The 24,890-nt window shown below is 39.0% G+C and overlaps 1 protein-coding gene and 2 long non-coding RNA genes across 9 annotated transcripts in view; 1 reads left to right on the top strand and 2 right to left on the bottom strand.

Annotated features, from left to right (window-relative positions):
• Nucleotides 1-20,232, top strand: part of CPM (carboxypeptidase M) — an 83,301-nt gene extending 63,069 nt beyond the window's left edge. For 5 of the 6 annotated variants that reach the window (XM_053226472.1, XM_027071282.2, XM_027071281.2 and 2 more), the window contains 4 exons: nucleotides 676-846; nucleotides 4,214-4,366; nucleotides 13,961-14,109; nucleotides 16,103-18,533. In XM_053226472.1, coding sequence (XP_053082447.1) covers nucleotides 676-846; nucleotides 4,214-4,366; nucleotides 13,961-14,109; nucleotides 16,103-16,345 — 716 coding nt within the window. In that variant the 3' untranslated portion in view covers nucleotides 16,346-18,533. Of the gene's footprint in view, nucleotides 1-675; nucleotides 847-4,213; nucleotides 4,367-13,960; nucleotides 14,110-16,102 lie in introns of all 6 variants that reach the window. The other variant, XM_053226471.1, reaches the window with a different exon arrangement.
• Nucleotides 3,913-15,874, bottom strand: LOC113602822 (uncharacterized). 2 transcript variants are annotated; one of them, XR_003424350.2, is made up of 5 exons: nucleotides 15,644-15,874; nucleotides 14,712-14,838; nucleotides 14,167-14,250; nucleotides 6,645-6,777; nucleotides 3,913-5,366 (listed from the first exon to the last, which is right to left on the bottom strand). It is a non-coding gene; the product is annotated as an uncharacterized LOC113602822 (long non-coding RNA). The 2 variants fall into 2 exon arrangements; XR_008300335.1 differs by having other exon boundaries at nucleotides 3,913-6,777.
• Nucleotides 16,355-22,814, bottom strand: LOC128316428 (uncharacterized). The gene is made up of 3 exons (XR_008300336.1): nucleotides 16,728-22,814; nucleotides 16,559-16,642; nucleotides 16,355-16,464 (listed from the first exon to the last, which is right to left on the bottom strand). It is a non-coding gene; the product is annotated as an uncharacterized LOC128316428 (long non-coding RNA).
• Nucleotides 22,815-24,890: the final 2,076 nt, after the last annotated feature.

The following is a 24,890-nucleotide window of genomic DNA, read 5'->3' as shown; positions in this document are numbered from 1 at the left end:
TTCTGAGCCCAGAGTGGAGTTACTGCTCTGCGTCTGGAGGGGATGGATCTTCCTCGGCTTGCCTTCTCTGCCAGGGTAAAAGGGCCTCTGCGTCTCCCCTCTGGGCTGTCCTGCCCTCAGTTGATAAACCGTAGATGGGTGGTGTGGCTGAGCTGGTCCCCGACAGGATTATTTGAGATTCATCAGAAAAATAATAAAATTGGGTTAAAATACCCTACATGAGGCAACATGACTGAAAGAACGTAAAACGAGAACTTGCCTTTCTTTGCTAATCATGAGCAATAATTGCCGACTGCTTTTAAAACTCTGTGGGATAAGGTATGTACCAGGGACTTAAAATAGTACAGTGGCTTTATTTACCCCCCATGGTACATAAGGAAAGTTTCCTGCCCTCCAGAAATTAGCAAGAGGGACTAAGAGGGTACTTATGAGCTGATGGAGGAGGCCTTTGAATATGGCTGTGGTGTATTTTGTGTGATGCCACTTTGCATATATTCCCTAAAAACTAGGAGAAAGAGCAGAAGGGAGCGGAGCGTTCATGGCAGGAGGTGGGCTTCCCTCTAGTAAAGTAGAGCTGTCCTGTGTGACCAGACGGCACATTTGCTGACGGGGCACTGCGTGTTTCCGCGTCCTCCAACACGAACTGAAAGGCCTCGGTTTGTTTTTCACACACAGCAACTGGGACGTTATACTCCCGTAGCATAACCCCTGATGATGATGTGTTTCAATACCTTGCACATACCTATGCTTCAAGAAATCCCACCATGAAGAAAGGAGATCAGTGTAAAACTAAGATGAACTTTCCTAATGGAATTACAAATGGCTACTCTTGGTATCCACTCAAAGGTGAGTTTCTCCTCTAGCTTTCTCCTTATTGACTTCCTCCCCACGTGCCAGCTGGTTTTTGTGGACCCCAGCAGTTGTCAAAGTTTGTTAGGTGGTGTGGTCCCTCCAGTTGCATCTCTGTCAGCTAATGTCACAAAAGCAGTGGGGGGTGACTGACTGAGCGATGTTCAGATAGATACTTGTTCAGCATTTACCTACTCTGAGCCAGAAACTGTGCCAAGAAAGATGGACAGAACACAGACCCTACCCTCAAGTTTAACAGGAAGAGCCACGTGCAAATGAATAATTGTGGTGGCAGCATATTAGAATAAAAAGGAGAGATTTAGAAAAGGTACAGCGTACCCCAGAGGTATACTGTAAAGCCAGGGTGCAGGAGGGAGTAGAGAAGACCTTGGAGAAATGTGATGCTTCTGCGGCATTTAACAAGGACAGCGGCTGATCCAGCTCATTATGGCCACGCGCCAGTGGGATCCAGCTATTGCCAGATCTTCCGGTTTGTAAAATAAGCTGAACTTGTACGTGAAATATCTTGATCTTTTTTTTTTCAATATATGAAATTTATTGTCAAATTGGTTTCCATACAACACCCAGTGCTCATCCCAAAAGGTGCCCTCCTCAATACCCATCACCCACCCTCCCCTCCCTCCCACCCCCCATCAACCCTCAGGTTCTCAGTTTTTAAGAGTCTCTTACGCTTTGGCTCTCCCCCACTCTAACCTCTTTTTTTCTTTTTTTTCCTTCCCCTCCCCCATGGGTTTCTGTTAAGTTTCTCAGGATCCACATAAGAGTGAAAACATATGGTATCTGTCTTTCTCTGTATGGCTTATTTCACTTAGCATCACACTCTCCAGTTCCATCCACGTCGCTGCAAAGGGCCATATTTCATTCTTTCTCATTGCCACGTAGTACTCCATTGTGTATATAAACCACAATTTCTTTATTCATCAGTTGATGGATATTTAGGGTCTTTCCATAATTTGGCTATCATTGAGAGTGCTGCTATAAACATTGGGGTACAAGTGCCCCTATGCATCAGTACTCCTGCATCCCTTGGGTAAATTCCTAGCAGTGCTATTGCTGGGTCATAGGGTAGGTCTATTTTTAATTTTCTGAGGAACCTCCACACTGTTTTCCAGAGTGGCTGCACCAATTTGCATTCCCACCAACAGTGCAAGAGGGTTCCCGTTTCTCCAGAAATCTCTTGATCTTAAAGCCATTTTGCACGCTAAACAAAAGTGCTTTTCCAGCCGGGTATGGGGGCAGTGAGGGCATGCTTTCACTTTTCTGTCCTTGGAACAGGAGGGCCAGGTGAGAGAGGGGAGGAGATTGCCTTGTGGGGGTCACAGGAGGGGGGATAATTCTTGTCAAAAGGAAGAATGGGAGAAGAAGCCGAGGGGTGTAAGAGAACTCACACGAGTCAGGGGCCTGAGAGAACGGAGGGACCTAGGGCGGAAGAGCCAGGGGAGACGGGGGGCTGGAAGGGGGTCTCGTTGCTCAGCAGAGAGGGCCCCGTTTGAGACCTACCTCTAGCAGGCCGTAGGCCATACTTGGGTGATAGGCCACTTTCCCAGTCGTCACTGTGGACACACAGACCGTCAGCCTTGCACAAGCTGGTACTTGTGTGTCTCTGCCAGCTTTCCAGGTGATGGGAATTAGCACAGACCACGACTGGAAGCTGCAGGGCCAGCGAGACAGCACCGCACCCCCACTCTCTGTTGGACAAGGCACAGCGCCCCGCCCTGTAAGCCTAGTCCCTGCTCAGCACTCCCCCAGGGAGGACAGGGCTCCCTCCCGCCCTGTGGCAGAGCGCCCGCCGTCTGTCACCTTCCAGACACATCCAGGTGTGCTTGCGGGAGGTTAGCTAGGAACCTGGTGTCGCCGTTGGGAATTGTTTCCGAGTGTCGCTGTGTGTCGGCTGTGTCTCCTGAGGGAAAACACAGGCAGAGCCAGCTACGTTGAGGAGCTTAGAACACAGCATCCTGGCTCAGCCTGGAGGTTTTGTCCTCGGGGCCCGGCGTGCCTCATCCACAGGCGCACACACTCTCCACACGTAAGCATCCTCACCCCTGCGTGCCCTGTACACCTGTTTTGCCATTTAAATTCTTTCTGTCCGAGAGCCGTCCAGCCAAGGGCTTCTGTTTTATTATTCTCGTCCTTTTTTCTGTTTTCTATTTCTTGGTGAAAATGATCTCAGAGAGAAATACAAAACTTAGAAGGTGAGTAAAGGATCTAGAAAGGACATAGAAATTCTTCCTGCTAGAATCTAGATCTATATAGATATTAATCTAGATAATATTTTGATGTATCTTGACTATTTTCTTAGTATGAGTTTTTTTCTAATTCAGTACTTCCGAAATATCCTGATGGAATTGAGAATATGTATTTTATAGGCAGATATCAAGTACAACAAGTTGAAATCTGGCTGAAAGTCCTTCCTTCAAAGTTACCATATTTCAAAATCCAAGATGCCACTGGTTGGAAAATACACCGTACCACCAAGGAAGAAAAAACAAATGTTTCTGGCCAAACTCATGCCACAATGATGGTTTTTAGCCATCAAATTTAAGACACATCCAATTCAGAGATTTTAAAATATGAAAATCTTGCATCTTAGAAGATAGGAAATATGATTATACCCTTTTGAAAACTGGGTTTTCAGAGGTAAGAACCAGAAACTGAGCACAGGTGACGGCAGCCCCGGACGCAAGGGGGCCTGGGTCCCTTCTCTCCCGAGAGTTAGCACAGCAGCCTTTCTTTGATCCCTGAAGCAGTTTGGTGTCATAAGAGCACGGGGTCCACAAGACAGCCTGTGCTCTGGGCTCGGCCTTCACTGGCACATTACTTACCGTATGTGATTGTTTCCCCATCTGTAAAATACGGGCGACAAACTCTTCAAACGGTGCCCGGTAATAGTGAACACTCACTAAATGCCAGCCACTATTATTCCGCCGAATGAGTATACTTAGCTTACATGTGTATTTATCAATGGTTTGCAAAAACATTTTTTAGAAGTATCACTCTCAGTTTAAAATGATTTTCACAGAAGAAATGTACATTGATGAATCCTTTTTGTAATGTATGATCGGGGGGAAAAAAAAGGCTGACCCTTCCCCTGCCCCTCAGTTGATTTTGATGCACAGTTGAACCTTAGCTCTAATCCAGTTACCCATATGGGAACATTTAGGATTGCCTGTTCATGCCTGGGTAATAAAATGGCAGGCCGTGACTTTATATGCTAATCTGTCAAATTCATCTTTTCCTGTTTAAATGTACTTTCTTTGCAACGGATTCATTTGTCCCCAAGGTACAGGATACTTGACTCCGTTCCAATTTTAGACCTTAAAAAATTAAATATGCTTGTGTTTAGGTGGAATGCAAGATTACAACTACATCTGGGCCCAGTGTTTTGAAATTACATTGGAGCTGTCGTGCTGTAAATATCCTCATGAGGAGAAGCTTCCATTCTTCTGGAATAAAAACAAAGCCTCATTGATTGAATATATAAAACAGGTGCACCTAGGTTTGTAAGATTTTTCTTATTAATTCCTCTTAACACAAAACATGGCATCTGGCAAAATGTTTGGGTTGAGAAAATGCAAGTCCCTGTTTGTTTTCTCGGTACAGCCTCATTTTTAGTACCAGAACTAATGATGAAGAATTTTCTCTGTATGAATATCTGCAGCATGTGAGAGTTACAGTGCTTGTCAGTTCATATAAGAGAGAGCATGAGGTATGCTACTCAGTGTAGGGGTATGAAATCCACAGTACTTCACATTTTACATGTTGAAGCCCTAGAAATCTGGCAAGAGATCCAGGAAAACAGGTTATGACTCTGTTACATCATCACCCGTTTAGAAAATGCCAAGTTTGCTTGCCACTTGTCACACAATATCATAGATCCAGAGAACCCTGAACATGCCATTTTGCATTTTTTCTAGTCCTGGGCTGGTGACCTGGCACCATTAGCTTCAAACCCCTCACAGCCTGCAACTCTGCCAAATGATCTGGTCCTGGGAACCTTCCCAATCTAGTCTGGTTTTTGACAGCTAGCTAGCCTTTGTCATAGACAGGCTAAATGTGGCAAGAGTGTTTGTTCTCGAACATGTACGGCAGACTCGCTGGAGGGTTTGTTAAAACACATCCCCAGAGTTTGATTTAGTGTGCCTTGACTGGTTAATCTTTCCCAAGGAGATGCTGCTGCTGGTTCAGGGACCTTGCTTTAAAAGCCATCATACTGCTTGTGATAGTGATGGATTCAGGGAGTTCAAATGTATTTAACCAGGCTGTGTCTCTTTGGGCAGAGTGTGGAAGGCTCTTCTGCATTGCCAGAGTTTAGTTTTCTCCATTCATATGGCTTGGGGGAAGAAACATATCAGAAATTGGCACAATAGTTATGCTACCCCATCAAGCCCAAGTAGAAGGTGTGTGTCTGTGTTGAAGAGGTTTGCCTCATAGGCCTGCTATATAGCTGCACAATTCCTGGAATTTTCTGCGTGCTTCACGCAAAAGCTTTCCACCTGCTAAAGAGACAGAGGCAGTTGAGGAAGGGAAGAGTCAGAAGCACAGGGGGTACAGGGCTGAGTGCAAGGACAATTAAGGGCTTCTCTGGGTTCCATATCCCTAAAATGGATGCCCCTCCCTCCTTTCATACCTCTATCCCCAACCTCCAGCACCCTCCCCCCACTCCCTCCCCACCCAGAAACACAAGCGCACAGATTAGTGGTGAATTCACAGGGCTGTGTCAAATGTCTCAGCCAGTTCATGAAGTAGGCTGATTCTCTGTGATGAGATGTTTAAAAAGTCATTATTAGCATTTATTTAGATTATTGGGTCCTTCTCCTTTTTCACATCATCAAGCTTTGTTTTGGGTCTTCTCCTGATTACTATTCTGGTATTTCACCACTAGATTTTCATCACGAGGCACATTTAGCCTTTCTACTGTATTTCTACCTCTAATGTGTTCCTCTGCCTATTGTAAAATTTCTCCTCCATCAACATCAACGCGTGACTGCAAGCTGGACAAGGAATATGCTCCATATAACTGCACTATTTTTGGAATTTCAGTCTAGCAGTAAAAATTATTTGCTAAGCACTGAATTAAGGTGGGCTCTGAAATATCATGGTGACCTAATGCCAACGAAGGAGCTTTATAAACTGTCACTTAACATGCAAATTATAGCATGTTAAGTAATTCTTAATTTGGAGGGCTTACAAGTCCATTTACATTAGGTTTTATAAAGAGTATTTATCTGCCTGTCCCTATAATCAGGTATGCACAATCTACTTAAAAGTATATATAAAGCACATCAACCCTGCCCCCTTGTGGTTTAAGACAGAGGCAGGCATTTTCTTTTTCTAATTTAATAATGAAAACCGATTTCAAAATATTGACAGTGTGGTTACTGTTACTGGATAGAAAAGTTCTCTCAATTTTGGTATGTAGTAGGAAGCCAAAGAATATCTTTGCTTAGGGATGATGGGAGCAAACACCTTCTTAGGGGTATTACTGTGGTTTAAAGAAAGTACTGGTATTTGTCAAGCTGTGTTTGCATTCACTGGCTTAGCTTCATCACTTGCTTAAGACGCCTCTGAGACTTTGACCCATCTGGAAGTCTCCGGCCTACCTTGTCTGGGAAGGAAAGGCCTCCTGCACCAATAGAAGGGGCTGGAAGGTGGTACATATCACCCCCATTTTACAGGTGATGAAACAGAGTCCTAGGAACTGGGATTTACACTGAGACTTGACTGGGTTCTTTCTGTCACACAAAGCTGTGATGACGGGACATATCTGTACTTACCTAATGTGTCAAAGGACTTCCTAAGAAGGGCAGGATGGAAGTATCTCTTCAAAGAATAATGGCACTGATACCCAATGAATAAATGCATAATCAGGCTACTAACTTACGACTGATGTTTGTGGTTGGGTACTACCTAAAGACCAAAAGGATAAATACCAAGTCAGAGAAGTAAATGAAACTTTTAGAAGAGGTAAAAGAACAAATTACATGAAAATTGAGGTTAACATAGCTGATGTCTTCTGAAAATACTAGAAGGAAATACAACATTTAGTAATTCCTTCTCTGGGGGGAAAAATGAAGAGTCAAGAATTAGGAAAGAAAGTAAAAGGCAACTTGGGTCAACCAGAAGTCTGTTTAATGTTTGAGACAAAGATGTTTCATTTTAAACTTTTCTGAAGGAAACTAGTATGTGCCTCATATTTTTCTGCTCTAGTAAATAATTACAAAGTAGATAGTTTGGGGATAGTTCAGGGTCATTTTTTCATTGTGGAGTCTTACGTCATTAAGATGATTTGTCATTAAGTGAGCAAACTAGAAGGTGAAAAGTAACATTTAAAATGAGAAGAGTCTCTTTTTCAAAATACTTAAAAAACTTGAAAAAAGAGAGGGTGGGGGAGACAATCCCAAAATGAGAAGAGTCTTTAAATATAAATGGCCTTTGTCAACTGTACTCCTGAAATTTCGAGGGGTGGGGTGTGGTCCTGGATTCAGTGGGGGCTCTGGGGATTAGTGTGGATTTACAGCCATGCTGTACCACTTGGCTGTACGAGTTTAAGGTTAGTTAATAATCCAAAGCCTTAGTTTCCTCATCTGTAAAACTGTGATAATATTGATGTGAGGATTCAAAGAGAATATGCACATTAAGCACTTTGCCATAGAGCCTGAAACATACTAACTGGTCACTAAATGTTCACTCCTGTTGTTAGTAATAAGACACCTTCAATCAGTTCCATGATTCCAAGCAATCTTGGGATTATAATTGTTTCACATGTAGTTTGACCAGGAGACAAAACTCTTAAGTCCCTTGCATAGATAAGTATCTTATTATAAGTACACTGGCCTTTTTAAAAAGATTTTTTAAGTAATCTCTACACCCAACATGGGGCTCAAACTCATAATCCCAAGATCAAGAGTCACATGTTCCACTGATTGAGCCAACCAGGCACCTCCCCACCCCCTTTTGTAAATACACTGGCATTTTTTAGTTTAGGATTTAATGGAATCCACTGAGGGCAATGTCATAGTAGTTTGGTGACTGAGTAGACAACTTGGAAAGGAAGGGAATGGACTTAGATTGTCATCTGTGTTCTCTCATTTTGATAATCTGTGTTATTAATGGAATATTTGACAACAGATTTAGCCTATAAATACAATTGGTAGCCTGACTGTATTTTAAGTTACATCCAAAAATAAGTTTTCCTAGTTTTGGTTCAAGATGGCAATGTAGGAGGATCCTGAACTCCTCTCCTCCCACAGACACACCAAATCTACAGCTACATATGGGGCAATTTCCTCTGAAAGAAACCCAAAAACTACCTGAGCCATTCCTACACATTGGGTGAGGGAGAATAAAACTATATTGCAACGAGTGGGAGAGGTTGAGACACGATCTTGCCATACACCCCCGTGCCTGGTGCAGGCACACATCAGGAAGGAACTTACACCTCCAAGCTTCTCCCTGAGCTGCAAAGGGTTTGAACCCCATATTTGGCACCCTATTGTTAAGAGCTACACCAAAGAGACAATCCCTCAAAACACCTCGCTTTGAAAGCCATGGGACTTGCATCCACAAGACCCTCAAGGCTGTATCGAACTTCAAGGATTCACACAGATTCAGTTAGCTACCTGCCAGGGCCTTGTGCAGAGCCCACCAATTGAAAGATGCCCAGTTTTTGGGGTTGTTTTTTTTTGTTTTTTTTTTTGTGAAAGAGGCCTATTTGCTGCTCTTAAAGCTTTGGCCTGAAGGGCAGACACCTAGATTTAACATACATCTAGGGGTCTACTGAAATATTCTCCAAAGATGGAGGCCAGCAGACACCATGTGTGCACTCTCTCTCCCTCCAGGTCACCAGTGTCTCCCAAAAAGGAGTTTATGCAAGCGTCTGGTACCTCTTGGTAGCTCTGGTAGCCAGTGGGGTTCGTGTTCCTGGGTTCAACAGGACACTGGCAAACAAATAGTTCTTAACTGGCTACCACCCCAGGGCTCAGTGTAAAGGGAGCAGGGAGACACATCCAGTCCTCAGTCTTCCCCCTGAAAGGTTTTTTGGATACTTTAAGAGCCTCTGCCTGAAGGTCTGGCTTCTAATCAGCCTCAGTCTAGGTACTGACAGGTTTTGGCACAACTTCAACTACTGGGATCTACTAAGAATAAAGTAGGCTGCTTAGACAAACACAAAGGTTTGAGAAACAACCAAGAGCTAGGGCAGAGTTGAATTATAAGGTTCATCCACAAAAGACCACTCCTCCAAGACTGGAAGAGGTGGCTGGGTGGCTCCGTCAGGTGAGCATCTGACTCTTAATTTTGGCTCAGATCATGATCCCAGGGTCATAGGATTGAGTCCCATGTCAGCTCTGTGCTGGGCATGCAGCCTGCTTAAGATTCTCTCTCTCTTCCACCACCCCTCCGCCCCACCCCCCTCACTGGTAAAAAATATTTAATAAAATTCCGAATAATCTAATGTTGTAAAGGTAGTGGGTTTATCACTTATAAAACTATTGTAAGCATTAAAAAACAAAGCAAATATATAGCTACAATAATTTGTTTATCCCAAGGTAAAAAGATGTAAAATGTGGGCTGGAGGGAGTAAACATGCAAAGGTTTAGAATGCTATCAAGTTATTATCAACTTAAAGTAGACTGTATTATGTAAGTCTCAAGGTAACCACAAAGCAAAAACCTATAGATACATAAAAGATGAAGGAATCTAAGCATACACTAGAAATCCAACAAATTACAAAGGAAGAGAATAAGCACAAAGGAATTATAAAACAGCCAGAAAACAATTACCAAAATGGCAATAAGTACATACCTATCAATAATGACTATAATGTAAATGAACTAAATTCTCCTATCAAAAGACATAGAGTAGCTGGATGGAGGAAAAAGAAAAAAAAAAAAAAAAAAAAAAAAAAACCACAAGACCCATCTGTATGTTGCCTTCACAAGACTCACTTCAAGACAAAAGGACACACAGACTGAAAGTGAAGGGATGGAAAAATTTTCCATGGAAATGGAAACCAAAAGAAAGCTGGGATAGCTATACTTGTATTAACAAAAAAAAACCAGACTTTAAGATAAAGACTGTGATCAGAGACAAAGTCATTATATAATTCTAAAAGAGCCAATCCAATAAGGAGACCTAATATAGGAGTACTTAACTATATAAAGCAAATATTAGCAGACCTAAAGGGGAAAATAGACAGCAATATAATAACAGTAATGGGATTTAATATTCCATTTTCACCAATGGATCGATCAGACAGAAAATTACTAAGAAGACACTGACCTTAAACGACACGTTAGACCAGCTGTACTTAATAAACACAGAGCATTTCATCCAACAGCAGCAGAATATACATTTTCTTCAAGTGCACATGGAACATTCTCCAGGATAAATTTTATGTCATGCCACAAAATGAGTCTTAATAAGTTTACAAAGCTGAAATCATATTGACCATCTTTTCCAACAATGGTGGTATAAAACTAGAAATCAATTACTAGAAGAAAATTGGAAAATTCACAAATATTCAGATGTGAATCAACATGCTACTGAACAATCAGTGGCTCAAAAGAGAAAAATCAAAACCTTGAAACGAATGAAATAAAAACACAACATAGCAAAACTTACGGGATGCAGCAAAAGCTATTCTAAGAAGTTCATAGGGATAAATGCCAACACTAAGAAACTGAGATCTCACAGAATTGTTGAATTATTATATTTTACACCTGAAACTAATATAACACTGTATGTTTACTGGAATTAAAATTTTAAAAAATCTAAAATAACCTAACTTTACACCTCAACTTAGTTTGTTCTCAACTCAGGGGAAAAGAACAAACTAAGCCCAAAGTTATTAGAAGGAAGGAACAAAGATCAGAGAAGAAATAATTGAAATAAAAACTAAAAAGACAATAAAAAGATCAACAAAACTAAGAGCTGTTTTTTTTTTGAAAAGATAAACTTTTAGCTAGACTCACCAAGAAAAAGAGAGCAAGAACTCAGAAATGAAAGGGATGTTGCAACTGATACCACAGAAATGCAAAGGATCATAAAAGACTAAACAATTGTGCATCAAAAAATTAGACAACCTAGATGATCATTAAATCCATAGAAACATACACCTACCAAGACTGAATCATGAAAAAAAATAGAAAATCTGAACAGACCTTTTACTACTAACTAATAAAAAATATGCCAGTAATCTCCTAATTTAAACAAAAGCTCAAGACCAGATAGCTTCACTGGTGAATTCTACCAAACATTTAAAGAAGAGTTAATACCAGTCCTCTTCAAACTCTTCCAAAAAACAGAAGAGGAGATAACTCTCAAATTCATTTTACAAGGCCAGCATTACCCCAATAGCAAAACCAACAACACTACAAGAAAATTACAAGCCTATATACTTGATGAACACAGATGCAAAAATCCTCAACAAAGTATTAGCAGACCAACTTCAACAATACATTCAAAGGACCTTGATGAAGTGATTTATTCCAGGGATGCAAAGGTGGCTCAGCATCCACAAATCAATCAACATGATATACCACATTAACAAAATGAGAGATAAAAATAATATCCCAATAGATGAAGAAAAAAAAATTAACAAAATTTAACATCCGTTTAGAAAAACTAACAACAAAGTGGGTATAGAGGGGAATGTACCTCAACATAATAGAAGCCATATATGAAAGGCCTACAGCTAACCTCATAATCAACAGTAGAAGCTTTTCTACTAAGATCAGGAACAAGACAAGGACACCTACCCTCACCACTTTTTTTCAACATAGTACTGGAAGTCCAGAGCAGTTTGGTAAGAAAAATAAAAAGCATGCAAAACAGAAAGGAAGAGGTAAAACCCTCACTTATTTGCAAGTCACAATACTACATATAGAAAACCCTAAGGACTCTCTCAAAAAACTGTTACAACTAATAAATTCAGTAAAGTTGCAGGATACAAAATCAATATACAAAAATCTGTTGTATTTCTCTAGTCTAATTGCAAACTATCAGAAGGAGAAATTAAGAAAACAATCCCATTTAAAACTGCATTATTGACAAGAGTAAAACACCTAGGAATAAATTTCACCATGGAAGTGAGAAAGACTTGTACACAGAAAAATATAAACCTTTGATAAATTAAAAGCACAAATAAATGAAGATAATCCATTAATTAGAAAAATTTATATTGTTAAATAGTCCATACAACTCCAATCTACACAGTACGATACCTATCAAAATTCCAAGTGTTTTTCACAGAGAACAAACAACCCTAAAATTTGTATGCATCCACAAAAGACCCTGAATAGCCATCTGAGAAAGAAGAACAAAGCTTCCTGATTTCAAACTATACTTCAAAGCTATAGTAAACAAAACAGTAGGATATTGGCATAAAAACAAACACATACATCAATTGAACAGAATAGAGAGCCCAGAAATAAGTTTAGGCATATATGGTCAATTCATTTATGTCAAAGGAGCCAAGAGTATACATGGGAAAGGACAGTCTCTTCAATAAATGGTGCTGAGCAAACTGGACCACTGTCTTATATCATACACAAAAATTAAAATGGATTAAAAACTTGAATATGCAACTTGAAATCATAAAGCCCCTAGAAGAAAACATAGGTGGTAAGCTCCTTGACATCAGTCTTGGCAATTATTTTTTTGGATTTGATACCAAAAAGCAAAGGCAACAAAAGAAAAAATAAGACAGGTGGGACTACATCAAGCTAAAAAGCTCTGCACAGCAAAATCATCAATAAAATGAAAAGGCAACCTATCGAATGGGAGAAAATATTTCCAAATCATATATCTGGTAAGGGGTTAATAGCCAAAATATATAAGGGATTCCTACAACACAACAGCAAAAAACAAACATACAAAACAAAACAAAACAAAACAAAAAAACCCAAACAATCCAACTTAAAAATTAAGCTGAAGATCTGAAGAGGTATTTTTCCAAAGATGACGAGCAGGTACATTAAAAGGTGCTCAAGATTGCTAATCATCAGGGAAACGCAAATCAAAACCACAATGAGACATCAGCTCACACCTGTCAGAATGGCTAAAAATAAAACACAAGAAACAAGTATTGACAAGGATGTGAAAAGAGAACCCTTGTGCACTGTTGCTGGGAATGTAAACTGGTGCAGTCACTGTGGAGAACACTATGTAGGTTCCTCACATTAATAAAGAGCTACACAGTATGATCCAGCAGTTCTGAGTACTTATCCTAAGATAATCAAACACTAACTTGAGAAGATATCTGCACCCCCACATTCACTGCAGCATTATTTGCAATAGCCAAGACATGGAAGCAACTTCAGGGTCTAATGATGATCACATAAAGAAAATGTATATATGCACATCACTTTTTCTTCATGCAAAAAAAAAAAAAAAAAATCCAGCCATCTGCAACAACATGGATGGACCTTGTGGGCATCGTGCTAAGTGAAACGTCAGACAGAGAAAGACAAATACCATATGATCACCTTTATGTAGAATTAAAAAAAAAACAGAGGCACCTGGCTGGCTCAGTGGAGTGTGCAACTCTTGATCTCAGGGTTGAGTTTAAGCCCCATATATAGTGTAGAGATTGCTTAAAAATAAAATCTTAAAAAACACAACAAACAAAAAATTCCTACTGATTTGTAGAGAACAGATTGGTAGTTGCCAGAAGCACGGGGCAGCTAAAATGGGTGAAGCTGGTGAAAAAGTATAACTTCCAGTTATAAATCCTGGGGATTTAATGTTTAGCACAATGAATACAGTTAATAATACTGTATTGTATATTTGAAATTTGCTGAGAGTAAATCTTAAAAGCTCTCATCACAAGAAAAAATTTTGAATTATGTTAACTAGATATATTATGGTGATCATTTCACAAATAAATCATGTTATACATCTGAATCTAATATAATGTTATATGACAATTAGATCTCAATTTTTTGAAACAGTTTACCTTCCCTTAAATACTTTATTGTTATTATCAAAACAACTTAATAAATATTGGGCATATTTTTCTTAAGTAACTACAAGAATTTATTTCATGTCATAAAACACGGTATTAACATTTAATGCTCTTTTTGTCTTGCAGGTGTAAAGGGTCAAGTTTTTGATCAGAATGGAAATCCGTTACCCAATGTAATTGTAGAAGTCCAAAACAGAAAACATATCTGCCCTTATAGAACCAACAAATTTGGAGAGTATTATCTCCTTCTCTTGCCTGGGTCCTACATAATAAATGTAAGTATACAGCCCTAGTTATTGTTATTAAAACACTTTAGAACTCGCAATACTTACCCAGAAGGAATCTGAAATAAGTCTGGAAAGTCCCAGAAGTAGATACATCAGGACAGAAGGAAAGGACAACATCAGACATGGCATCTGGCAGGGAGTGGGAGAGGGTGAGAGTGATAGGAACAAACCAAAAAAATCATGTTTTTCCCCAACTGGCAATGTTTTTAATAGAAGCCAAGTTCTATTTCTTTTGATCCCTTTTATGATAAAAGACAGAATGACCCTTATTAATAACAATAATTAAACAATGTAGCCAAAGTACTTCCAAGCTTCATGGAATACCATTTTAACACCCATTTCATGAAACATAATTTCTGCTATTAAGTGGATTGGGGCACAGATTCCTTAGAATTCATTATAAATAAAATTTGATCCACAGACCGACCTATTTTGCAGCCCTTTCATAAGCAAATGATGGTGAGTTCCAATCAATGCAAGTAAAGTTCCAGGTTTAATTCTATTAAGATGTTTGAGTCATTTCTTCCTAGGAGGAGGCTTGGACTAGTTTGAGCACAAATGGGTTTTTGTGAATGAATTAAATGAAGTACCTGATTTAGTTGACCAGGTTGTGCCCGTTCCTCTTTGATTTGACTTTCTCTAAGAAACTCAAGATTCTTCTGCTTTGCTTAGTGAGTCTGATGCCAGCTATGGTAGTCGTTCTGTACAGAGTGACTCCTGGGGAAAAAAGTCATCTATTCTGTAGTAAAAACTGGCCCTGTATTTTATAAAGGTGAAATAATGAAAGGCATGTTTTTCAATTTATACAACTGCAGGATTCAGAGCTTCTCTGTTCCGTAGGTTATCCCCACAGTGCCCAGCAGTGGGGGCTCATCAACTGCTAATCCTCTTGCTAAGCATCTCTCCTAGAACCAGGAAGACATCAATTCACTGTGAATCTTTGCCTTGAAAGGCCCCTTATATTCCTGTTACACTGACATTTCCATTCTATGATAAGGGGAGGGGGCTCCTTGTAATGAAGCTAAATTATTTTTATGTAATCCCAAAAATAAGTCACACACTTACAAAGTTATGAATTGTTCATTTCCAGTTAGACTAATGTAGTACCTATTGGCTTTAGCTACTAGTTCTGGGATAAGAGTGGAAGGCAAGACTTTGGAAGCTGAAATGAATGACTGAAGTATGTATTAGTGCCCAATAAATGATTTTCTCCATTCTTTTCCTTCTCTACCATATATAGTAAAAGTATTTCTTAGTGGACATGGTCTGTAGTTAGGTTAGCATTTGTCTTATTTTTTCTGATATCTTCTACCAAAAAAATAAATCTAGCTTAAGACTCAAACTCATGGAAAAAACTGGGTAAAATCAAAGCTTTTTGAGGAAGCAATAAACTTGTACACTTAGATCAGCTGCAAGGAAAATGAAATAAATTAAAAAAAGAATTCCACTTACGAATAATATCGATACCCAATCAGGATATTAAGTACAGACTTGGGACAAAGGGAAACTGTCAACTCTTTACCTTTGCTCTCCATGGAAATGATGGGGATTCAGTCTGTGGCTTTCTTCTCCTGGCTTACATCTCCAAATAAAGGACCTGTCTTTATTTCACTTTATAATTCTTGGGGCAACAGCATTAGCAACGGTGGTCCATATCAATAGGCATTGGACAATTCATTCAGTGAGCAGGACTGAAGCGGTTACCAGCTGGGGAGGCCTGGCAGATGGTTACATGTGTTTCATAGAGGGCACACTTGTAGTGGTGGACATTAGTGTTTTTAGTGCTGGCCCCACAAAACATCTGAAATCACTCAGATAATTCTTTTTTTTTTTTTTAAGTCATTGGCTTTATTCTTTATTTTTCTAAGATAATATATTTTAGTTTTATTTAACATTTTTATTTTTTTATAATTTTATTTTTTTTAATTTACATCCAAAGTAGTTAGCATATAGAAAATAATTGTTTCTTGTTTCCTCTCAGGTTACAGTCCCAGGGCATGATCCATACCTCACAAAGGTGGTTATTCCAGAAAAATCCCAGAACTTCAGTGCTCTTAAAAAGGATATTTTACTTCCATTCAGAGGGCAACTGGATTCTATCCCAGTATCAAATCCTTCATGTTCTAAGATTCCTCTATATAGTGATTTGCCAAGCCACTCAGAGGCAACAAAGCCTGGTCTGTTCTTATTTTTAGTGACTGTCTTTCACATATTTGTCAAATAAAGCAAAATATGGAACACACTCCCCATCATCACCTGGAATCAGGGATTACTCATGCCAGGTTACTGCAACTCTCAACTCCCTCTGTGGGACCTTGACTGAATAAACTCCATGGTCCTTCCCTAAGAAGACAAATGGTTGTTTCCAAATCACAGCAAGCTATGTGTGGTGATAACAAAAGCAATGATTTAGTCTTGATGAATGGAAGATACCTACCTTTCAAGTACTATCCACTTATGCTCAATCTTGAAGTTGTCTTAGAAATTTGTAAGAAAAACTTGAGAATCAAGAAAGAAGTTCCTGCAAGAAAAAAATGAAGCTAATTTTATATACGGAGAGCCAGATGAATATAAGCAATGAAGATGAACATTCATTGATTACTTACTATATACAAAACCCTGTGGTGAATGCTAGATGTGAAGATATATAGTAATTACTAGTGCCAAATATAATTAATTCTCAGCATGTGGAGAAATGATAGCACTGGAAATATTTCATTTCTCAGATGTTCTGAGGAGAGAAAATAGGCAACAATGTCTCAGTGGCCCACAAAAACATGGGCCTGATGGGATGACAAGGTTGTGTCTACGGAGCCCCAAAATAACAGGTCAGTTAAGTGTCCCTGCCTTCCTGCGCTCAGATGCCACATCAGTTACGCTGATGACCCCCAAATGTGTAAGTCCAGCCTCTTGCCAGAGCTTCAAACTCCAGTCCAACTTCCCACTGTACATATCTACCTGGATATGACCCACAGGTACCTCAAATTCATGTAGAAATCACACACATTTTTCTCTCTAGAGCTGCTCTTCCTCCTGTATTTGTCTCAGTGACTGGTACCACCAAACTAGAAACCTGAGTGTTATCCTTGACAGTTTCTTCTCCTCCTTCATCCCATATATTCAGTCAGTCACTAAAGATTGATGTTAATTACAAATGTTGATTGATCTTCCCTCTCTCCATGGCTCGTAACGTTGTCAAGTTTAGGCCACCATAGCTCACTGGCACCACGGTGACAGTTTTGCTAGTCTCTTGTGCCCAGCCTTCTCCTCTTTAAGTCCATCTTCTACATGGCACTGAGGAAGAGGATCTACTCAAAACAAAAACCATCAGTCAACTGCTTGTAGTTCCTATACACTTAATGTGCTGTTTGTGTACTATATCTGGAATACCATTCTGACCCACCACGACATTTTCTTTCCCACTCCTTTAAAATTCAGTTCAGGTATCAACTCCTCTAGGAAGCCTCTGCTGACCATCATTCTATTCCATTCCACCCCAGCAACCCCTTCCCAGTCAATCTGGAGACCTTTCCTCTTTGCTTCTCTAATGTGTTACCTCTATTATTGAATTTACAACTGTATTATGATCTTGTACTTTCATGTATGATTTTCCCTAATAGAATGTGAGCTCTGAGGCCAGAGTGTATTTAATTTGTTTGGGAAAATTCATTTTTATATCCTCAGAGCCCAGTACATAGCAGAAACTGAATGAATGAGTGAAGAGTTCCACAAACCTGCTACTCCCAGTCTCTCTCAGAAACTGTTGGGCTTTGAGTCATTTTGTCAAATGAGGTCCAATGCTTTGGCAATCTCCAGCTCAGTAGTAACACTGACAGAAGAGTGTTTTCAAATACATGTCAACAAATAAATTCAAGTATGGTGTTTTTACTACGCTTCACATTTATCCTAAGGTTCATAGTAAACATGTTACCTGTTAACACAAGCTACCTTTTTTAAATTAGAAAACAAAATTTTTACCATTAGTACTCATTCTGAAGCAACTGTTGTCTACTATCATGAGAGTTAACCCATCTTAAAATATTATATATAAGAATTAAGGGTTGGGGGGGACATCACAAAATAGCAACTCCGTGAGCAGGTTTCTAAGTGCTGTGTATTGCTCATGGACTGTGAGTTGCCTTCGTCTTTCAATTGGAAGTTCTATAGGATCTGAAAATGAAACTACACTGGTTGGGTTTGGTATATGGTGAATGCATGAGAACCACAAGTGAATGGGAGACACATGGGCACATAGGAGCTATTCTTGTGCCAAGCTTATTCACATGTACACAATCATACTTGTTAATCTAAACAGAATTTGTAGTCTTTTTATCACTTATAAAATCTGGTAATAACTTGAATATCTGGGTCATTTTTATTTAAATAAACAGTAATTTATTATATACTTGAAAGTATGTATTGCAGAAAATGATTTTGGATTTCTACAAAGCACATAAAATTCGATTTACCATCAAGCCTTATTTTTCAAGCAGACCTTTGGAGTCATAGCTTTTCCAAGATACCAATTTTCAAAGGGACATAAACCAAAATGTGATGTGGTTCATGAGCCTTAGTGTAAATTTCTTAAGGAAATAATGTTTTTAAAATCAGAAATTTCATCAGAATCAAACTTAAGATCATTTAAAGACAAGTAAAACAAGTAAAATACTCTCTTAACCTAAACCAAACCTTCAACACAGAATACATTTGGGGTATATATTTTGCAGCAATGGCTGTGCTCAAAAGTAAACTTTGTAGTGAGAGTTTAGTATGACTCAATCCCAGCTACACTCTCCACTAACCAAGTTAAATGTCCAAGAGGAGAAACAGCCATGACATTCCAACTAAGACCAGAGCCCCAAATCTCCCTGTATGACACCTTCCGTACTGTCTCTTTACCCTCTTAGACTGGTGATTATAATCCCCAGGTTCTGAGTTCGGGTATAATTCTTTTTATGGAGAAATCAACATGGTGAAGATTTTTGAGAGAGAGAAAAGAAAGAATATGGGAGTGAAATTTTAATTAGAAAGCAAGAATCTGAATTCAAACCCACCCCACAGTTTCCTTACCTGTAAAATGAAGGCTCCTGCTTGAGTCTGTGACTATCAAAAGCAGTGGTATGAAAATGCCATATTTTGATGCATTTTTTTGTTACTTGCCCAGGCAGAGAAAGGATAATTAACAGTAGGTGGCATAAATATTTTGAAAGCAGTATAATATACCTTATTAAAGACCAGGTCCCTTCCCCCAGGTATAAACAGAATGGACCTGAAAACAATCACTGGTTAGCTAGAATGAGCATTTAATAATATTTAAGGAATCTCATGAAGGTAACAAAGGTTTCTTTCATGTATCTACTTAAATTATGATAAAAACATGAATGAATCTAAATGGAGGGGAATATTTTAGAGAAATGGTAAGTCCCTGCAGATAAGTGTCAAGGTTGATTCTGGGGCTTAATTATCACATTTAGCCTTGAGCTGTTGGATGTATCAGAAATGTTAAAAGCCTCCTCTCAGCATTTCTGAAAGTCTAAGAAATCAATGTTGTGTTTTGCTCCAGAATAGAATTTTATTTGTAATGTTTTTTAAAATGTTGTAAGAAGTTACCTCTACCTTTAGAGAGTAAAAATAACTGATACCGGGCTGGAAATATATTTTCCTGGGGAATCCAGAAAAAATGAGCACAGTATATTGTCTCATTGCAACAGGGCTAGCTGCTAATTGAGAAGTTTGGTTTTTATTCTGCAGGGACAATATAGTTATCTATTTTATGACCAATCCTTTATATCTTCCTCATGACTTTTAAAAATCATTTTCTGCCCACCTCCCACCTAAAAGAGCCAAAACAAACAAAACACACATACCCTCACAATAACTAAGAAGTTTAGGGAAAGAGTTAAACTTCATTAGAGACTTTACATTATATCACTAATAAGCAGATACTCTATTGCTCACAAAACATTTTATCCTACTTTAGCATATGAACTACTCCGTAGCTTTTATCAGATGTTTCACAGCTAATTTTATGTTTTCTCAGTGACCTTCTGCACTGTAATTAAAGACTTGCACAAATTGTCTAGCACAATAAAGTTTATTGGGTAGAGCCAAGACTACCTCTGAGTTCAGTAAATTTGAGTATTTCTGACTCAATAAAGAATATTCATGTAAGCAAAAAATACTGTTTCTTTTCATTACGTTACCTTAAAAACAAATCTGCAAGTGTAACAAAGTCCACATACTGGACAGAACTGATTACCACCAGACAAAGCCTGGGAAAGACCAAATTTAATGACCTTTTTATGAAGCAAGAATATTGCAACTCTTCAAAACCCAGTCACCCCAGGATGGTTTATATATATGATATGATGTATACCCATCCTATTATACATATTCCAAATTACTTTTTACCATGGGGAAGATGATAGATGAAAAATGTGCCTTGTGATTAAAAAAAAAAAAACCTGCAAAATTAAGAATGCACATTAATGAGAAATAATGCAGGAAAGAAATGGATTTTCCAAACATAGCCAGGGAACCATTTCTTGAAATAATTTAGCCTAGTACCATCCTTCTGAACTTAAATTCCTTGATCACCAAACACATTTTGGGAAATGCTGATGTAGGGGGAAGTCTTTTGTCCAGAGTAATAAATTTTGAATTCAAAGTGCTTTTGAAGCACAGAGCGTAGTTATAAACAAAGATTTGCCCCCTATAGGAACTGGAAAATTAGTCCCTAACCCTAATCACTGTAACCCCTGATGTCAAATTTCTAGCCAAGGACAGAGAGGCTGGACCCAAGTTTGCCCTCTGAAACATGTAAACAATAGTTTAGAGACATAGGTGAGTAGGAAATGGCTAGTTTAGTGGTACCAATTTCAAAAAAGTGACAAGTATCTCAAATTAGAAAAATTGGGAACAGTTTTTCTATTTTCTAAAGAGAATTCATTATAATAGGAACCCTTTGGCAGAAGTTCCCTGGAATATTTTCACTAGATTTCAGAATTTGCAGCTCCTTAGAGGGTCCATTACTTCCCACTACCCCCCAAAAGCAAGGTACAATTTTAAAATGAGCTAATTTTTAAAATATTAGACATAGGGGAAAAAGAAAAAAGTGATCAGTCCATTTTTTGGATGGCAGAATTATGTGCTTTTCTTCCTACTTCATTTTTGAAATTTTCTATTTATTTTTCTAAATTTTTTTAATGTTTTATTCATTTTCTGAGAGAGGGAGAGAGAGAGAGAATGCAGGGAAGGGGCAGAGCGAGGGAGACACAGAATCCAAGGCAGGCTCCACGGCCCGGACCCTGACGTGGGGCTCCAACTCACGAACCATGAGATCATGACCCGAGCTGTAGTCAGACATTTAACTGACTGAGCCATCCAGCAGCACCACCCCCCCCCCACCTTTTTTTGAAATTTTCTATTAAAAGAAAAAATTTTTAATGTTTATAAGTGAGTGGGGGAGGGGCAGGGAGAGAAGGGAAGATACAGAACTCCGGAAGTGGGCTCCAGGCTCCACGCTGTCAGCACAAAGCCTGACATGGGGCTTGAACTCATGAACTGTGCGATCATGACCTAAGCCCAAGTCAGATGCTTAACAAACTGAGCCACCCAGGCACACCTAAAATTTTCTGTTTATTTAGAAGTTTTCTATTTTTTTATAAGAAAAGTAAATGATTTAAACAGAACCTCAAATTTTAGAAACACCAGTTTACAAAGGCAGTTGTTACACCTTCTTACGTATTCATTAAACATTTACAGAGTTTATGTTGAAATAACACCTGGTTAAGTCAAAGTTAATTTAAAAATGGTTTTCCCTCATTGACCAAGGACACGGGAGTTCTGAAGGATGAATAGTGAAGGACTTTAGGACCAAGATGGGAAGTTTGTGTTTTAACAACCGAGAGCAGAACTCACTCACAACTCACGTCTCTGCTCTCCAGCCCAGCAATCTGTTCCGGGAGGGCTCTGTCCACTCTGTTAAGGGTCTACCTTCCGTTAATGGAGGCCTTCAGAGAGCTCCTGGAGCTATGCTTCCACCTGGTGGTTAGAAAAGTGCTTAACTAGAGAGATTTGGTCTCACATGCCTCTGTTTTTTAATGTGTTTAAATGTTTATTTTTGAGAAAGAGAGGCAGAGACAGAGTGTGAGCCGGGGAGGGGCAGAGAGAGAGGGAGACACAGAATCTGAAGCAGGTTGCAGATTCTGAGCTGTCAGTACAGAACCTGATGTGGGGCTCGAACTCACTGCAAGATCATGACCTGAACTGCAGTTGGACCCTTAACTGACTGAGCCACCCAGGCGCCCCCACATACCTCTTAAAAAAGAAGGAAATAAATGCGAGAAAAGGTGGAAGAACTTTTACATAGAGGGATATTTTAAGCAAAGCTTTACCAATTCTGGTACAATTCTGATACCGTATCAACTTTTGAAGACCACGGTGTTCTCAGAATGTTTCTTTTGCCATTGAAGTAATTTATTGCAATATTGGAGACAATATTTTTTCAGGATGTTTTTTAAAACTGTCTTTTCCCCTCTTGTAAATTTTAGAAAACTACACGGCTATTTTCCTTGCCAATCACCATCCTTTACTGAATGCCTACTGTGCACGCAATGCATTATATTCGGTACCTGGGGGGAAGAAAGAGATACAAACGGATATTACAACCTGCTTTTGGAGAGAAGGTACAAAGCAACATGTAAACTTAAGTGTGAACAAAGTACTTCAGAACCTAGGGGAGAGAAAAGATGTGGTTAATTCAAGGCTACTTTAGCTGGGTTTTGGCACGGTTATGGTCACAATTGGCTACAAGAAAAATATTATTAAAAGCTACCATTTATAAGTCCTTACTACCTAACCAGACCCTATCCTAAGCTCCATGTATTTGTCTGTAATTCTCAGGTTACAAAGCAAGCAAGTACCAGATCTGCTATTTGAATTTAGCCCTTCCCACTCTACTAGGATAAAAATAAGTCATGCGAGAAGATGGAAATGAACTTTTGCACCAAAAGGGTTTAAGACAATGGTGGGGAAGAGAAAGCTGTTTCACAGAGAAGTCTAAAAGTCTAAATGAACACACAATACATTTGAGATAATATCCAACAAGAAATAGAATTAAGTTTTTTCTGACTTCAAATCAGGGAAACATGAAGCTATCTGTAAATATCTATAAAGGCACCAAATATGGGGGACACCAAAGCCAATGAAGTCAATTTGATTGATTTTACTGTGATCTTGAAGAAGGGCTAATAATGCAGGGTAGGGTGTCAACTGGGAAGGTGTGAACCAAATTAACACATAAAAGTACTAAAATTTAACTGAGAGATGTTTAAATGGAATTCATCTAACATGACAGTAACAACAATAGAAAGGATTGAAATTTTGTAATTTGTAATGTGAGATATTGTAATAAGCTTGTTAGGACATCTAAACAGTCATATTCTGAAGACAAATCTGTGGGACTAAAACGAGATGAAAGGAAGATGTCGGTCAATTTATTTATTTTTTAAATGTCTTCTTTTGAGAGCATGTGTGGGGGAGGTACAGAGAGAGGGGGACAAAGGAGCTGAAGTGCGCTCCACGCTGACAGCAGAGCCGGATATGGGGCTCGAACTCACAAACCATGAGATCCTGACCTGAGCCAAAGTCAGATGCTCAACTGAGCCACCCAAGCACCCCTATTAATTTTTTAAAACATGAATCTTTAAAGAAGAGCTTTAAAAGACAGCAATAAAAATTCAAGTATGTTTTAGGATCATCCCTCTCCTAAAAATAATCAATTGTAGTTCCCTCATTCAATATATTATTTTAATGTGTACATTGTGGGGAGTCTCATCTGCTTGTCACTTGAGACTGCTCTTGTTTTCTGTTTTTATTTTCATGTTAACGGTCCCATTTATAATTAAACATATTCAACACTTCTAAGCACCTGTGTGCTGCTGCACTAAAATATTTATCTTTTTAAAGTATTTTTAGATGTCAAAAATTCCCTACTATATAGAACAGAAAGCCGGCTCTATGACAGATAACATGACCAAAAAATTTTAAGCAGATGGCATTTTCTTAAAATAAACACTTTTTTGTAAAGATGAAATCAAACCCAGTTCAAAACCCAAACAATGACCAAGTACAACTACAAGCTTTTCACAATGCCATGACAACTTCCAGTTATCACCCTAAACCAACAGACATCTACACACTAACCAGTATCTTCAAAACACTCATTAAAACTCAAAATTAACAAATGGGGCACCTGGGTGGCTCAGTTGGTTCAGCGTCCAACTCTTGATTTGGGCTCAGGTCATGATCTTGTGGTTTATGGGTTCAAGCCCTGCATGGGGATCCACACTGACAGCTTGGATTCTCTCTCTCTGCCCCTCCCCCACATACAGGGGGGCTCACACACATTCTTTCAAAATAAATTTAAAAATTAAAAATTAAAAAGTGCACTTGATGACAGCTAACCCTGGTCTGGCTTTGGAGCCTGTGGACTCCTGCTTTACAAGACAGGTTCCAATGATGTGACTGACTCAAATTATTATCAAACACCTATATATCTGTGTCACTCACAATCAAGAAAAGGATTTGGCCTCATGGAATTTAGTTTCAGAGATGATGCAGAGACATGACAGGTAATTACAAGGAGCTTTCATGCTGACAGGTAGCAAGGTGGTTACCCAACTCCCTTCCCAGCCCCAGCTATACCCTTCCAGAACATTCACCATCACTTGTTGAGAAACCACTTAAGCCAACCTGTCATGTGATAA

Source organism: Acinonyx jubatus, chromosome B4 (assembly GCF_027475565.1).
Source record: "Acinonyx jubatus isolate Ajub_Pintada_27869175 chromosome B4, VMU_Ajub_asm_v1.0, whole genome shotgun sequence".
Taxonomy (NCBI): Eukaryota; Metazoa; Chordata; class Mammalia; order Carnivora; family Felidae; genus Acinonyx; species Acinonyx jubatus.
Note: the sequence above shows the minus strand (reverse complement) of the source record. Positions and strands in the feature narration are given on the sequence as shown.